Source organism: Centruroides vittatus, unplaced genomic scaffold (assembly GCF_030686945.1).
Source record: "Centruroides vittatus isolate TY-2023 unplaced genomic scaffold, ASM3068694v2 contig_747, whole genome shotgun sequence".
In the NCBI taxonomy this organism is placed as follows: domain Eukaryota; kingdom Metazoa; phylum Arthropoda; class Arachnida; order Scorpiones; family Buthidae; genus Centruroides; species Centruroides vittatus.
The window spans coordinates 1,217,682-1,234,697 of NW_027122483.1; the positions used below are offsets into that span (position 1 = coordinate 1,217,682).

General features: G+C 30.0%; 1 protein-coding gene across 1 annotated transcript; it reads right to left on the reverse strand.

The window, feature by feature from the left end:
• Window positions 1–1,456: 1,456 nt before the first annotated feature.
• Window positions 1,457–14,882, reverse strand: LOC136981204 (chaoptin-like). Its single transcript, XM_067277485.1, is given in 5 exon segments — window positions 1,457–2,058; window positions 3,492–4,323; window positions 4,325–5,296; window positions 5,346–6,732; window positions 14,773–14,882. Coding segments are annotated over 4 exon segments (3,777 nt in total). The 5' UTR covers window positions 6,717–6,732; window positions 14,773–14,882.
• Window positions 14,883–17,016: the final 2,134 nt, after the last annotated feature.

Below are 17,016 nucleotides of genomic sequence, written 5' to 3' on the forward strand. Positions count from 1 at the left end.
TCCTGAGTACAAGAATTCGCTAGGAATATTTTAAAGAGGAGGGGAACAGAAAAAAAAGAAAGAAGGGAACTAAGAAAATCCTATTTTAAAACTGTGCATGAGGTTTTTTTTTTCTCTCTCTCTCTTTTCCCTCCTCCTTACCTTTTCAGCACATTAAGCGCTGCAGGGACAATCAAAAAGTGAAAGTTCTCTCTCACTTTCTACACTTATACACATACTTTATATTGTGCCAACGAGGGATTTGTTTTAATACTTTGTAAGTTGAATGGAGAATTTTATTTAGTATTCTGTAAATTTTCGTTTCCAAATAAATTCTATTTGGAAACCACATTTCTCTTTCAGATATCTTTTTAAATATTCTTCAAAAGTATTCTTTAGTTGTCATGCAAGCAAATGATATTTTAAATTGAAACTTGTCCTTAGCATATTTAAAAGAATGCGATCAAAATGTGTGCGTTATATACGGAAAATGCTTTTTATTTATTCCACGATTTACATAATTTTTAAACGTGTGTTTTTTTTAATCTTTTTACTAATTTTCATATATATATTTTTTCCTTAAATTTTTATAATAAAAAAATATTTATACGAATTTATATTATTATTTTTGCGAATTTTTAATATTAAATTTTAACAGAGACTATTTTATAAAATTATTTTTACGATTTGAAATTTTTAATAAATTTTTATTCGTTTTTATCCCTAAAACTTACGAAAAAATCCCTAACTTAAAAGATTTAGGTACTTTTTTAGGGAAAATTTTTTGATAAAAAGTTTCCTAAAGATTTTTTTTTTGGAGAAATATGTTATTCCTAATAAGAAAAATTCCTGAATTAGGGATTTTTTTTTATCAGTTATAACATTTCTACTGATTTTTCAGTAGAAATTTTTGAAAATGTTTTTATATGAAAGTTTGTATTTTTTTAATTTTTAATTTGTAAGAAAATTAAAAATTATTTTTACAAATTCTATTTTTTAATCCCTAAAACAACGAAAATGTCAATTTAGGAATATTTTAAATTAAGGCAATGTTAGAAATTAGGGAGATTTTACAGAATAAAAATTTTAAAGGGATTTTCCGACATAGAAGTTTTATTAAAGAATTTTTGAGAATTTTATTATTATTATTATTATTATTATTATCATCGAATTTTATATTATTTTGAATATAAATATTTATAAATATTTAAATTTATATCAATATTTTTATTAAAGTGTTCTAGTGATAAATGTATATTAAAATTTTTGATAATAAAAATTTATTTTGTTTCATAAATATGAATAAAATTGTAATATATTTGGGCCAACCCAACCTCGTAAAACACGCCGTTTTAAAGAGAAATAAACTTAAAAAATAATGATTTTAAACTAATTTCTGTGTTTAATAAATTGGATATTTTTTTATGTAACAAGATAAATTATTAATTTAATTAAATTTATTTATTTTTCTTAAAAATTAAGGAGGAGGCGTAGGTTGTCTATCCTGATGAGAGGAAGATTTCTTCCTTCGTTTAAAAATCGCTAGTATAATTAATATAATGGCTATTACAAAAATCGAGCCGCAAATCGATCCTATAATAACATAATTTAATGGTAATTCATCGTCCTGGATGATTCGATGATCGATCGAAGTGTCGAACTTTGTACACTCCTCGCTCTTGATTATCTGATGCCTCCTTCTTGCCTTCAGCATCAGGCATACAACATAATGGGATGAAGAATTTAAGTCATTGATTTTTTCGTAATTCAAATCAATGCTCAAGTTTCTCTTTAATTTTTCTTTATCCCCGAATTTATGGTAAGTTAAGATGAGTTTATCGATTTCTCCTGTTATCTCCCAGCTAACGATTGCTTGATTTTTGTTAACGTTCACGGCACGAACGTACAGTATCCTAGGATCCGGGCACACTTCCTCTTCTTTGAGAGTCGATAGTGATTTAGATGCTAGATTATCCGGCGTATGACATAGATAATCCACGGAAGAACTGAACAGGGATGGGTGCTCGAAGATCCAAGTTCTTAGTTTTAAGGATTCGCAGTCGCAATGTAAATTATTACCTGAAAAATAAATTTCAAATTGATTAATTGTTTGTGACTGTTTTACTTGAAAGTTAAAGGAGATACTTGGTCAAGGACCTGTGTGGTGATATAATTAAAATTAATTAATTAGTTGAAGGATCTATTATGATACCTGAAGTTCTTGAGGAACTGAAGGAGTTTTCTTTTAAAGGAATCGATGGAATTAGGTGAAGCAACACTTGGGAAATCTGCCAAGGGGCTTTATATAACAAACTGTTCCTGTTTAAGTGAAAGAAACCTGGAATTATTCCACGTGGCTAGCTCGTTGGTTGTGCGCCTAACCATGTGAAATAGTTTGGTTTATTTGGTTACGGCAACGTGACACGTGGGCGATCTGCAGACGGGGAACTGCAAGAAGTATTTTGAGGGCTACTGGCACCTATTTAGGTGTTACTAACGTAAACGTGCCAGCTCTTTGGTCAGGTACGAACCCGGAACCAACAATATTTAGTGGTTTTATTCACTCGGCACTGGTGAACACGGAACAAGGCCGTCGAGACGGGGAAGCTGGGGCACCCTGCGGGCCCGTATGGTTTCTTCCCTTATAAAATGAATGTTATTTTTAGTAACGAAATATAAAAGCATCAATACCTTTCTATTTATATAGGCCTAAACGTTTTAAACATTTCATCTGTTCAAAGATAAAATAGCTAAAGGAGCCCACTAAGAAGCGAAATGCTTCGTTAACCCAAAATAATGATACGAGACTTAAACATACATTTATCCCTAAATACGTTTTATACGGGATTTATTCCTTAATTTACGTAAATACTAACCTTAAGTGCTTCTCTACAGCTACGTTTGTTATTTCTAAACAGTATATCTAGAGAGAGTTTATATATAGAACAGACCCATAATTAAGGATTAATGCAGGAATGTATTTAAATTATCGACGAGGGGGTGTATTTTTTGTAAATTTGATTAAATTTATAAAGTCCAGGAGAGAAAAAACCCGATAAAAGGTCACTAAACTGTGTCATCCGTATTAAAATATACTGCTCACGAGTGCCTTCACCATACCAAAAAAAAAAAAAAAAAAAAAAAAAAAACAGAGGAGAAGTGGAAGATGATACATGGCTCTTGAACAACTCTAAACTTTATAAGATAATATCTTATAGCTATATTTATAACGTTTATTTTAAAGGGGACGATCATTTATAATACTCAACAATTATTTATCTTTATCAGGACTCTTATAAGACACGTTTCATGACATATAAAAATATATTTTAGTGTTTATCTTTTCCATTTTTTCTTGTAAATTTGTAAGATAAAGCAACGTTTATCAAAACAAGCGATTATCTTTGAAGTACAGGTGATCAGGTGCTGATGAATCTTGGCTGTTTCATGTATCAGAATTTATATAAATGGAAATTATATATATTTATAAATATAAAGAACATTTACTTTACCTGATAAATATATTTCTTTCAGCTTTATTTCAATGGTAGATAAGATATTTTGATTCAAGTAGGACAATTTATTATCTCTCAAGTCCAACTGGCTTAAGTGCACTTGGTTCTTGAATGCGTTGGGTGCTAACCAACTAATCATGTTACTCTTAAGAGATATCGTTCGTAGATTCGGTAGATTTGCGAAAAAATTATCGTCTACAACACTTAATTTATTATGGGATAAGTCTAAAGCCTCCAAATTCTCTAAAGAGTCAGAGAAAGGAGTCAAACGGGAGAGGAAGTTGGAACTCAGATTTAAAGCTCTCAAACGTGATAACCCCTCGAAGGTGTCGTTTTCTATACTTTTTAACAAATTATGCGATATATCGAGGTATTTTAGTCTGCTTAAAGGACGGAAGGAACCAGGTACAATAAGCTTTATAAAGTTATTACTTGCGAATATCTTTATTAAACGAGAAAAATCGTGAAGATCGTGAACGGAGATGATTGAGATGTTACAACTGTTGATGCTCAACTCCGTTATAGTGCAGGAATTTTCTACAGTGCTGTTACCTCTATTGAGACTTTCTATGCGATTGTTATCCAATATGAGGGTCTTTACACCCCTGCAAAGTTCTCTCGGTATCCTCTTCAGTCTGTTGTTCCTCATATTAACTGTACGTAAGGAAGATGACGGAAGGAACGATGTATCTCTTAAGCTGTTATTCCTCAAATCTAGTAAATTTAAGTGCTTCAAGTGCATAAAGGAACCCAATTCAATTATATATATATTATTATTGCTTAGTATTAACTTTTCCAAGTGAGAATTGGACCTAAAAGTATCATTTTTTGATCACAGAAATTTTATTATTTGAAAGCGAAACCATTCTAATCTTCTTCAAGATCTTCATAGCTTCTGGCACCTTTGCTAATTCGTTATTATTCGCGTGTAATTCGGTCAAAAATTCGAATATCCTAAAATATTCCATGCTGATCTCTTTAATCCGATTATTATTTAGATTAATCGACGTTAATCCTGGTAAAGGATCAAACAGATGATCGCTTAAAGTCAACCCCGTGTTCTCCAACTCCAAACTCGTTAAACTAGAAAGACCATAGAATAAATTTTCGTTCACTTTAGTGAAATTATGACCCGGTAAAGTATGAGCTGGTAGGAACAAGAAACGAACCCGAACATTATTCAACCTGTTATTGCTTATATCAAGATAATTCAACGAGGACAACTCCAAGAAGGAACCTGTTTCAACACCACTAGCCATCACATTAGATAACCTAAGTTCTTCGAGTGGCATACCCCCTTCAAACATATGCCTTCTGATCACGTAAATTTGATTATGAGATAGATGCAACACTCTTAATTTTGGTAGGCTCTGAAGTGTCTGTGGCTCTATATCCATTATTTGATTATGGCTCAAGTAAAGTTCCTCTAAGGTCTCCACTCCTCCAAACATGTCTATGGTTAGAAAACTCAAATTATTATATTCTAAATTGATATAAACAACCTTCTTCGTGCCTTCAAAGGCCTTATTTTCTATGGTGGATATGAAATTGTGATCAAAATATAATTTTCGCACTTCTACTAAATCTTGGAACATGTAATTGCCAAGCGTGGGCAATTTATTACTGCTCATATACATGACATCTAATTTACTCTGCCCTTTAAAGGTGTTTGGATGTATTTTATTAATCTGGTTACGTGTCAAATTGATAGACAGTAAATTAGAGGGGTACCTTCTCAGGATATCATCTAAAATTAGAAGTTGGTTGCCCTCTAAATTCAACTGGCGAAGATTGGTGAGGCTCTGAAACGATTCGTGCTCTATCAGGTTAATTTGATTAAATTGTAAATCGAGTCGTTCCAGTTTCGAAAGAGGGTAGAAGACATTCCTTTTTAATCTTCTGTATAACGTTGTGCTGTAGTTTTAATACCGAAAGCTGTGAAGTACCCTCGAAAGTACCTTCAAAGATTTCAGACATGGCGTTGTGATCCAGGGCCAAGTATTGCATTTCTCGATTTTTTGAAAATATTAGGGGGTGTAGATGCTTCAATTGATTATAAGATAAGTAAAGGTGTGTCAGATGGTGCAAAGAATAGAAAGTTGCTGCCTCTAAACTATCTAAAACATTGTTACTTAAGGAGAGGAGCGAGAGGTGAGTTGCGTTGTAAAAAGTATCGTTATATATCTTCAAAATATTATTATTTGATAAAAATACTTCCTTAAGAAATGTTAGATTATGAAAAACACCATTCGGTATGTAGTGTATGTGATTATAACTCAAGTCGACGAATCGCAGGTTGTTCAATGAAGAAAACACAGTCCTGGGTAGTGTTGTGAGGAGATTGTGGCTTATATTAAGGGTCTTCAATTCAGGAAGTTCAAGTGGACCTTCTATCGAATTTATCCGATTAATTTCAAGAGATAACGTAGATAATTTGAGCAAATCTTGAAAAATTTCACCATGAAATTTCGTGATCAAGTTGGAACTTAAGTCGAGATTCCTAAGTTCTTTAAGCCTGAGTAATCGATTTTTCTTGATGATTTCGATTCTATTCCTCGCTAATTTAAGGATTTTAAGCTTTTTCAAAGCGTTTAGCGGCTCAAAAGGCAAATCTTTTAGGAAATTACCAGATATAATGAATTCTTCTAACGTCTCCTCCAGGCCTTCTAATGAATAATCCGTAAAATTATCAATGAAATTATCTTGCAAATTAAGATAAGTTAATGGCAAACCATAGAACTGATAATCCGAAACTTGGCTTATGTAATTCGAATCTAAATCAAGAGATTTCAAGGCACGCAAATCGTTAAGGGCATCTGTTGGGACCTTAGTTAAGTGACTGTTTATAATCGAGATGCCTTCTAAGTTATACTCGAGATTTGCAAAGGCCCTACTGTCTATGTGCTGTATTTGTGTGAAGGATATCTGCAAGTGAGATATTGTTGAGTTTGCAAATAGGAGATGAGGTAGCCTCTTGACTTTCTTATCCAGGTGGAAGATGCTAAGTGATTTGATGGAAGAAGATATCAAAGAGAGTGTCTTCTGTACTTCGACCAGGCCCACTGATGAACACTCCATGAAAATTCCATCTTCGAATTGGTAGCATGGACACCAGGACGACTGTTCCCAGGGTGGACATTTCTGCTGAGCTGTATTGCAAGTTGCAAGAGCAATGATGTTAACTGACCAGAAAACTGCCCACCAATGTTCCACAATGCTCATGGCTCATGCCGTCTTCCTATAAAAATTTTAAATGGAAATTAATCAAAATTAATATATTAATCACTACATATATATTTACTTTTTACAAAACAATAAGCTAAACAATGAGACCTCGATTTAACGCCACAGTTTGTTTACCTTCTGATCGACTGTGGCAATAAACTGAAGTGCTTGAATTCTCAAGAAGTTGATGCACTCGAAGAACCTCTTAAAAATTATTAAAGGGTTGATTTTATTAAGTAATTCGAGAAATTTTGATTAAATTTAATTGATATAATATATGTATAAGCTGATAATTATGATCAACATTCTTAAATAAGTCGTTAATTACAATTAAAGCAGTTTCTGGGAGAGCATTGAAACTCCATTCTATTGGATTCGTCGTAAAGCGAGTTAATTGTCTCCGCTATAAATACATTCACCAACGCAGTGTTTTAACTAAATAATACTATAGAGGGGGACCAATTAAAAATTTGGCACTTAAATATGACATTTAACATAGCCACAATACAATATTTACAATAAAAATAGAAACGGAGGTTGTAAAGCGAATCGTCGTAAATCGGGGGACTATCTGAACAGTTAATTAGTCATATTAAATAAGCAAAACTCATACCAATTTACTAATATTAAGTTTAATTATAATTAAGTCGATTTTAATTACTTCTAATAAACGTTATTTTGAAATAAATTTCGAATTTTTTCTCTCAAATTAAAGCATTTTAATGAAATTAGGTGTAAAATTTAAATAGAAATTTAAAGGTAAACTAAAACTTGAAAAATAAATGCAATTAAAAATTAAACCAAAGAAACTAAAGAGAGAATATTTTAAACATTTTTAATTTTAAATAATTCTCTCTTTAATAATAACATTCACTTAAATTATATATATATATTATTTTAAATGGCTAAAGTTAATATAATAATAAAAATAATAATAATAAAAATAATGTGCAATAAAAAATAAATTTAATCACATTTTCTGATGAAAATTTTTATCGAAAATTACTGTAAAAATCAATTTTTGACCAGGAAAACACGTTGATTGTCATTATGCAAATGACAGCTTCCTGTACTGTTTCCTATGCAGTTGTGAAGGTTTGTTGCTGTTTTCTATGCAGTTGTGAAGGCTTGTTGCTGTTTACTATGCAGTTGTTAGGCTTTATATACAGTCTTATTTTATATATATAGATAAACGTTAATTATGATTAATTTATTAATCAACATCCTATACGCATGTTATCTTAACTGGAAACGTTGATTATCATTATGAATATGCTGCTTCCTGTATTGTTTTGTATGCAGTTGTCAGGGCTTATTGTTGCTTTCTAGGCAGTTGTTATGCCTTAATAATGTTTATTTTACAGATGATAAACCTTAATTACGATTGAATTATTAATTAACATCATCTAAATATCTTATCTTAACTATGCAAATGAAGCATTCTCTATTGTTTTCTATGCGGTTGTGAGCAGTTTATTGCATTTAATAACTTAATTTTTAAGCAAAAAACTTTAAAAAATAAATAAAAAATACAAAAATTCATTAAAAAAAGTTTTAATATTTTTTTAAAAAACAATTTATACACTCTTAACATTAATTATTTGCCAAAGTTTCACACAAGAAGAAAGTAATAAATTTAAAAAATTATCTCACCCCCGGCGTAATAATAATAATAATAATATATTTGATATAAAAAATCATTATTTATATTTATTAAATTGTAAAAAATAATAAAATATCGATGGGAATGCGTTATAAATGGTCGTAAGTTACATGAAAGTACACGACGATTATAAGTCGCGTGCATGGTTCGGCGTGGAATTTAATTTCATGGTTATGTGTCATTATCGAAGATCACGTATCCAAATTAGAAGGGTATAGCACAATGGAGTATAATAATATCTGACATTTTAAGAAAGTTACACGCAGTAAACAACTCTCTTGGCTCTACAATTCGATTTTCTTTTGTAGTTTCCTAAACGATTTCTTGTCAAAGATCTAAAATGGTTCCTCTAGAGGAGTCATTACGGCACTTTATTTATTATTGTAGTCAGTGATTTTTTTCTTCGTTTCTAACCTTTACAAGGCTAATGTGACGTTCGCAAGATGCGTGACCGAGAGAGGGTGTGTAAAGTAATGAAACAGTAATGATACAGGATGAATGCTGCACCGATTTGCTCTTTATCACCTTCGTTTCAAGTTGGTTTCTTTTTTTTAATGGTACTTTTTTCACCCTCAAATTGGTTGAGTTTACGGCGATTGTTTTTTTGGTGGTGGGCGCGTTGTAATTGTGATGGAGTTGAGTGGTGTATACGTGTTATCAACGGGGTATATACACATGATGTGGGTGTATACACGTATACATGTATCAATATATCTAATTATCTGTATAATCGATAAAGATGCTGTTAATGCAGCATTATATGATTATAATGTACTGTATTTTGTTCTATTTTACATAATACGACACCTGTTTTAGTACAAAGGTAGAGCATCCACGCGGGAGTCGTTTCATATTCTTCACCCGGGAGTTCTGTCTTTATGTACTGCTGCTATTTAACTTTTATATGTTAATGTCGTACAAATGTATGCATATTGGAGTGTCATGCTACTACCTTTCGATTTTTTACTACATTTTACGTCATTCTCGGTTTTTTGTAATGAGTAAGTGTCAAATTGACGTAGGAGGGTGCAGATTTAACGGGTTGTGGCATTCTAAATTACAATTTTTCTTAATTTTCTGTAAAATATTTCGAAATTTCGAATAAATTAGCGTTAGAATAACAAGTTTCGGGTGATTTGATTACGATTTTAAAGTACAAAAAGTCCGTGTTTTAAGCTTTATTATTCAATTTTCAAGTCGTAGACTTAATTGTATTACGGATTCTATAAAATAGAAATAAAAATGATAAAGTTTAAATTAAAATTTATACAAGTCTCCGTTTGTATAAATAATAAATAAGAGCAAAAATCACTTATTGATGTAAACTCTAACAACTTCTAATACTATTAAAAGATTTTTTAAATAAATGTTATTATTTATTCAATTGTTTTACTTTATATATACAAACGTTTATAAATTATAAATGTAAAATATAATAAATAAATATAAAGACTATAAGTATATAAAGGGGATGTTTACATGTTATCAAATGCTTACATGCACATGAAGTGGGTGTATACGTGTTATCAAGGGAGATGAACGTGAAATAGGATTAAAGGTATTATCAAGGGAATGTCTGTAAAATGGGTGTGTAAAGAATTTCAAAGGGATGAACGTGAAGTAGTCATATACGTGTTATCAAGGGAGATGCACGTGTAGTAGGTGTATAATTACTATCAAGGGAAATGCTCGTAGAGTGGGTGTATAAATGTTATCGAGGGAATACATAAAAATGGGTGTACACGTGTTATCAAGGGAGATGCACACGTAGAGTGTAAAAATACTATCAAGAGTAACGTAAATAATTATAAAGAAAATGAATATAAACCGGGCATACACCTATCGACAAAGAGGAGTATACGTTATAAAGCATAATGCATTTCACACATATACATTATAAGCATACCACGTCGTCAAAGATAAAGTAAATGTTATCAATAGGGATGCAAAGGAAGCATATCCTTTTTATACAATGTTTAATATTTAAATAGCATCCAAAATAAATATTTTGCATTCAACATTACACTCAAACACATAAATAAAACAAAATAAAAAGAAGCAGATACAAGTTAATGGATTTACAATCTTTAACTGGATATTAAAAAAGATAACGAGATTTTCAGATTACGTGGAATTCTTTTCATTTTTTATTATTAAGAGTACTGCAAGAAGGATCTTAGTTGATTGTTAATTTTTCAGTAGAAGAAAACTTCAAGAAAAACAAAAAAAAAAAAAAGGAAAGTTATTTGTAGTCAACTTAATCCTTGGATAGAGAAGTGGGTCTGATTCCCAAGGGTGAACAGAACTGATTAACCTGCTTAGAAATTCCCAATAGATGTAAGGTCTCGAAGGCATCATCTCTCATTTCCTGTCGATTCCATGGGGCATTCCTCCTTCCACAAGAAAAGAACTTATACATATGTCAGAATAAAATGATATTCCGTTGCAGAAAGTTTCTTTTCTTGCCTTTTTATATTCCCAGTAAAAAAGAAAAAAAATAGGAAAATATACATTCAGCTGCGTATTCTTTTATGAATAAAAGGGCAAATACTGACCTTTAGCAATTTCCTCAAAACTTATTCAAAAGAATTAAATTTTTCGGTTGTAATTTGGGAAAAAACTGCAGACGTATCAATTTCTGTCCTTCCTTAATCTCGAGAAGGGAGTTAGCTATATTAAAATAGAGGAATATATGGAAATATTGAGTGAAAGAGGTCCAGATAAACTATATACGAACTTCCGGTATAGAACGAAAGTCACATGATTTCAATTCAAAGACTCCGTTGCTGTCAGGAAAAGTATGATTTACAGGGGCACGACATGCAATTTGAGATGGAGAGCGTATATTTAAAATGAATTATAAATTAATTTGATTAAAAATTTTTGCTCGTTCTATTTTAAAACACCTTCGAAATTATTATTAGTGGCTCATTTTAAAATATATATATATATTTTATAAAAATCGACCTTACGTAGCTCCGAAGCTGTACGATTTTAAGGTAAATTTAACCTTGTTTTTTTGTTTTATGGAGTAGTTTTTCGTCTCCGGAATATTTAAATCATAAAAAAGTAACATAAAATTCACATTTATCTAATGTAGAAAGTCAGTTAAGCGCGCTCGTTATCTCGGTAGTCCAATGGTTACGTGATCCTGTTGAGGAAAGTTTGGTTTCGAGATTTATTCTACTCTTAGGAAACATTATAATATTTAATACGCGGGTTGAAGCGGGGTATTTTCTTTATTAGAAAGTAGTTTGCTTAACGGTAGCCTTTGTAAGCCTGCAAGAAGGGCAAGTGGACTTTGTTTAAGACTAACCGAATTTTTATGATAAACCTCTCTGTTGGGAGCAATTTAGGATACATCGCTTAGTATACGAGTAATTCGGGCTAAATTCAGGCTAAATCGCTTTGTATAAGAGTAATTAAAGCTAAATTAAGGAAAGATTTGTTTTTATGAAGGCAATTCGAGCTAAATATCTTCATATCTTTGCATGGAAGTAATTCAGGCTAAATGCCTTTGTATGGAAGTTACTCAGACTAAATTCAGATTCAAATTGTTAGTATGAGAAGATTTCAGGCTAAATTTAAGTTAAATTTCTTTGTACGGGAGTAATTCAAGTCTAAATTCAGGCTACTCTTTTGTATGAAATTCAGGCTAAACCTCTTTGTATAATGAGTAACTCAGGCTAATTCCCTTACTAATAATACATTTTCTAAACTTTTTTAATGGTTAATATTCATTTTTTCGAACATTTTATGCACCTGAGCGAATATTTCCAGGTGTCTTCTGAGATTTTTCATCAGGAAATTGCGTAAAGCAGTAACAATATTTCACGAAAAAATATATAAAAAAAGTCATCCAAGTGTTAAATTTCGGTATGAGTCACGCTATAAAAATAGCTAAAGTACACACCAAGAGATACTTTACATACAGTTTGAGTTACAGCCAAGGAATAATCCCTATTTGAATGTTAATAAAGCTTGTGTTGTGTATGTGTAAAATTTAAATAATTTATCGAGAACAACTAATGAAACTTTTATTTTTATACGCATACATACCACGTTTAACATTTGCAACATTTATCACGTAGAAAGGTTGCAAAATAATGTTGAAAATACCTTCCTCTTTCCTATGAATTACACACGGTTTCCTGTATTAGTCACTTATTTAAATTCTTATTAATTATTTAAAAAAGTAATTAAGGAAACTAAAAATTAATTGAAAATTACAATTTTTCTCCTATAAATTACACAAAAGTCTCTCTTTTTTTTTTGGTTTATCCTTGAACATTTTTAGATATGATCTTCAACGAGAGAGTGCAGGCTGGTAGGTGTGAATTTGTATGAATTTATAGTATATTTATATTATAAATTATTGAAAAAACAATTAAATGAACTGTAAAATTCTATTTTTTTTAAATATAAATTACATAAAACTGTCTTTTTTTTTAAGATTTTGGATAAGATCTTTAACGAGAGAGAGAGAGAGAGAGATACTAGACACTAGAAACACCCATTCCTTTCACGATATATACGAGCTTTTCTGTACGATATTTAATATAAATTATTTATTTATAATATATACAATTTAAGAAATAATTAAAGAAACAAAAAGTTTAATTGAAAATCTCACTTTTTTAAATATAAATTAAACAAAACCTAGTTTTTTTCCCGTTTATCCTACGAGGATTTTGAATAAGATCTTCAATGAGAGAGAGAGAGAGAGAGAGAGAGTACAAGTTGTAATTGTAGATCTCATTAAAATTCTAGAGCAGACTTCGTATTTAAAAATCCAATCAGCCGTATAAAGATTTCTTTTATCACTAAGTTAAAATAAAGAAATTTAAAAGAGAAATCTTAGTTTTTATATATATATATATACATTTATTTTTATAAAGAAGAGAATCTTTTATATTTGCATGCTTTGAACGACATCAATCATACCAACGTTGATATGTTTCCTTAATTTACCTGGATGTTATTTTCTTATATTTTTTTAAGTGTTCCTGAGATAAATTTTATTACAATGTGCACTAAAAAGTAATAATTCACGATACCCTGCCATTGACTAATGCTCTGTAGTACTACAGGAACATTACAAAAGTAAACATCGTGTATGCTACAAGAGAACTGGGGATACTTCCAGTTGCCGTTATTAAATTTAAGTAAATATATATATACACCCCTTTTAGATTTAATACAGAATTGGTAAAGAATATTAATGTCCGGTAAATATTTTTATTTTTTATGAGTATACATCGATAATGGGAGGAAGTAGTGATTTGAATGCACGCGAGACGTGCGCCCTGTAATTTAATCATTTAATGAATAAATATTTTTAAAATATATATATATATAATCGAATAAAATTGTAAATATAAATAGTTAAATCGTGTGTAATTTTCTATAAGTAATTAGTAATGAATAATGGTTGAGATAGGAGATTATTTTCTGGTGATGCGGAGGATGATGGATCAATTTTCTATTATTAGTTTAGAAATGTTTTTTTAAAATTTATAAAATATTTTAAATATAATTGAGTAAATAATAGAAAAAAAATTCTAGTGATTTATAGAGATTTATTTGTTATATTTTAATCATAATTCGTTATGAGATAAGCGGATTTACTAGTGATGCGGAAGATGAGGGAGCATTTTTTTTTCTATTTTCTATGCTTTAAAACTTAAAAAATGCTTTAAAAATATTATTAAAATATACAAATAAATAAAAATACTATTAATTTATAGCGATTTATTAATTATATTTCAATCAGAAAGTAGTAGATGATGGTTTAAGATACGAGATCATTTTCTGATGATGTATCAGATGCTGGATTATTTTCCTGTTATATGTTAATTGTAACTTTTAATTGTGAAATATATATATATATATAAACTGATAAATAATAATAAAAAAGTAGTAAATTTTAACAAATTTTTAAAGTTATCATTTAATTAGTAATAGATGCTAGACTGAGATAAAGAGTGCTGCAGATGCTAGCTTTATTTAAGCTAGTTCTAATTAAAAAAACACGTTAAAATCTATAAAAAGTTACAGATATAACTACAATTAATAGAAATAAAATAATTTTTTACTTGTATTTTGATAAGTGAGAAACATTAATTGACGCGTACAGTACGTTTAGAAGCGGTATAAATATAATCTATAAATTAACATGTATATACTGGAAGGTATTACTAGAGTAACAATAATTTAAAAAATTGAGGAAAAAAACCCACATTTTCCTTGTCAAAATTAGGAAATTTACTGTAAAATTACATCACACACACACACATACACGCATACACACACAAGAGAGTATACAGTTAAAGGTGATTTATTGTCTTACTGTTAAACGATTTGATTATAGATGAGAGAAACAGGGCTTACATATTAACGAGAGATCTTCAGATAGGACTTCTCCATCCAAAAATTGTCTGCAAATTGAGTTGGATCAACTTCTCTACAAACTTGTGGCCGTTTCTCTTCGATCGATCTTAAGAACATCACCACGCTACCTCTAGTGGAGGGATTAAGAACTAGATTAAAGTTAGTCTCACCCCCTCACCCTCTTACAAGTAAACTTTCGTATTAATTACCTTTTAAATAAAATCAGTATTTAATTACGTTTAATACCCTTCTTTTTTTTTGGCAGGAGCACACTTAAATTATTCGATTTTTTGCAGAATTTATTTATTTTTTTGTCATCTAGAAACAATGTTGCACCTTTCTTACTTGTAAGTCAAGTGTATAAACGATTATTTTCATCCGTTCTTGCCTAATATTTTGGGTCCTAATAACTTAAATGTATAATAATTTATCTAAATACAAGTATGCAAGGCTTCAAAAGGCTTAAGAGCCTTAAAATATGGCAAGAGATTTACGTAAGAATTCAAGCAAAATTTACTGAGTTATAGAAGATAATCATCTTGATATTAGTAAATTTAATGAAATCATGACCGTTAACCTCTTTATAAGTCACTGAAGAGTATTTCGATTATTTTAAAATAAAAAATATATATAAAAAATAGGTACACGAGGCCTCTCTCGACCTTTAAAGAAGTTAAGAGAGGCCTTGTCTCTCTTCATACTCACTACTCTATCACCAAAAAACTTAACTTCTTAAGGCACTAAATACAGCCTGTGTAGCCTTACCTCACTCTAGGCCTCGCGAAGATTACAAACTTCATATTTACGGGATTCTGTACAAGTAGTAGGGCCTTCACGTGAGGGATGTATGAATACTTCCATAAGGTATCAATGGAGAAGAGAGATTTAAGTATTGTGATTAAGTATAGAACAGTGAATGAAAGTTAAAATGCAATTTTAAAGTAATAGAAGATTCATAAGGTCTATAAATATATTTTTATATATAAATATCCTATATATATATTTGAATATTTTAAAGATAAGCAAGGCAATTCAGTTGTGTTGAAAGGCACTGTCTATTTGTTATTCGCTCCATTTTTCAAGAATGCTTTTGTCACATCACACATAAAATTTTTCTAGAATATATATATATATACCACACACATTACTATTGTTTTTATATTTATCTGTTATTTTACATTTAAGTACAGGCGTTGTATACAGATGGGGGAGTCGTTTCTCGTATACTAACCTATATAATAAACATGCTCTTTAATAAATAACAGGCTTAAAATATAGAGAAAACTTTATATATTTTGGTTACTTTGATTGTGTTTTTATAAATACATAAATTATTTTTAAAATTTACAATGTATTTACAACGCTCCATCAATAATTCTAAGTACCCAGAAGGCCTGCAAGAGTGTTAATTCTATCGAATTTAGGGGTGATTTATTAACTAAAATTAATGTTTTATAAGGTTTAAAGTGTGTTTTAAACGTGTAAACATGTTATAAAGTTATAAAAATTTGTATTAATGAGCGCGCGAGGTTAATTGTATTGTGCTTTTAATTGTGTTCGCGGGGGTGTTGAAGATCCCACTTGTTGAAACACTACTTTCTATCGAAAAAATGCTAATTTTTAAAGGAAATTTTGGAATTTTAAGGTCCACGAATGCTTTTGGATTAAATAAAGTAATTATGTTTGATGTTTAAATATTGATAAGCATGATTATTAAGTAATTTCATTGCGCTTAAGAGGAGGTTAAATGTGCTAAATTCTAATTAGAATTTGAAGCGATTTTGTTAATTAAACTCACTTAAATATAAGGTTCAAGTGTTTTAAATGCGTATAAACTTTTTATGGAGTTGTGAACATTAGTATTAATCCATTAATTGAGTTGTAATCAGTAATGTGCCATTAAAAGTAATTTGGGCACTCCGTTCTAAAAGATTGGTTACGGATAAAAAAAATCCCGAATATTTAAAACTTTAAGGTATAAAAGTACACTTTACTCGTATTAAAGTACAGAGAAAATCATCCTTAATATTTAAATGACGTTTAGAATTATTCATGAGCATTCTGAAGTGTTTATGTGATGACTGCAAAGTGTGGAAGTTTCAGGTGTTTTATTGATTAAAATGACTTAAATATAAAATCAAAATCGTGTTTAAATGTGTAAAAATCCAGGTAAATTAAGCAAAATAATAGGTATTAATTGAGTTAATTGCGTGTTAATTGTAGAGGAGTGAAGTAGTTGGAGTG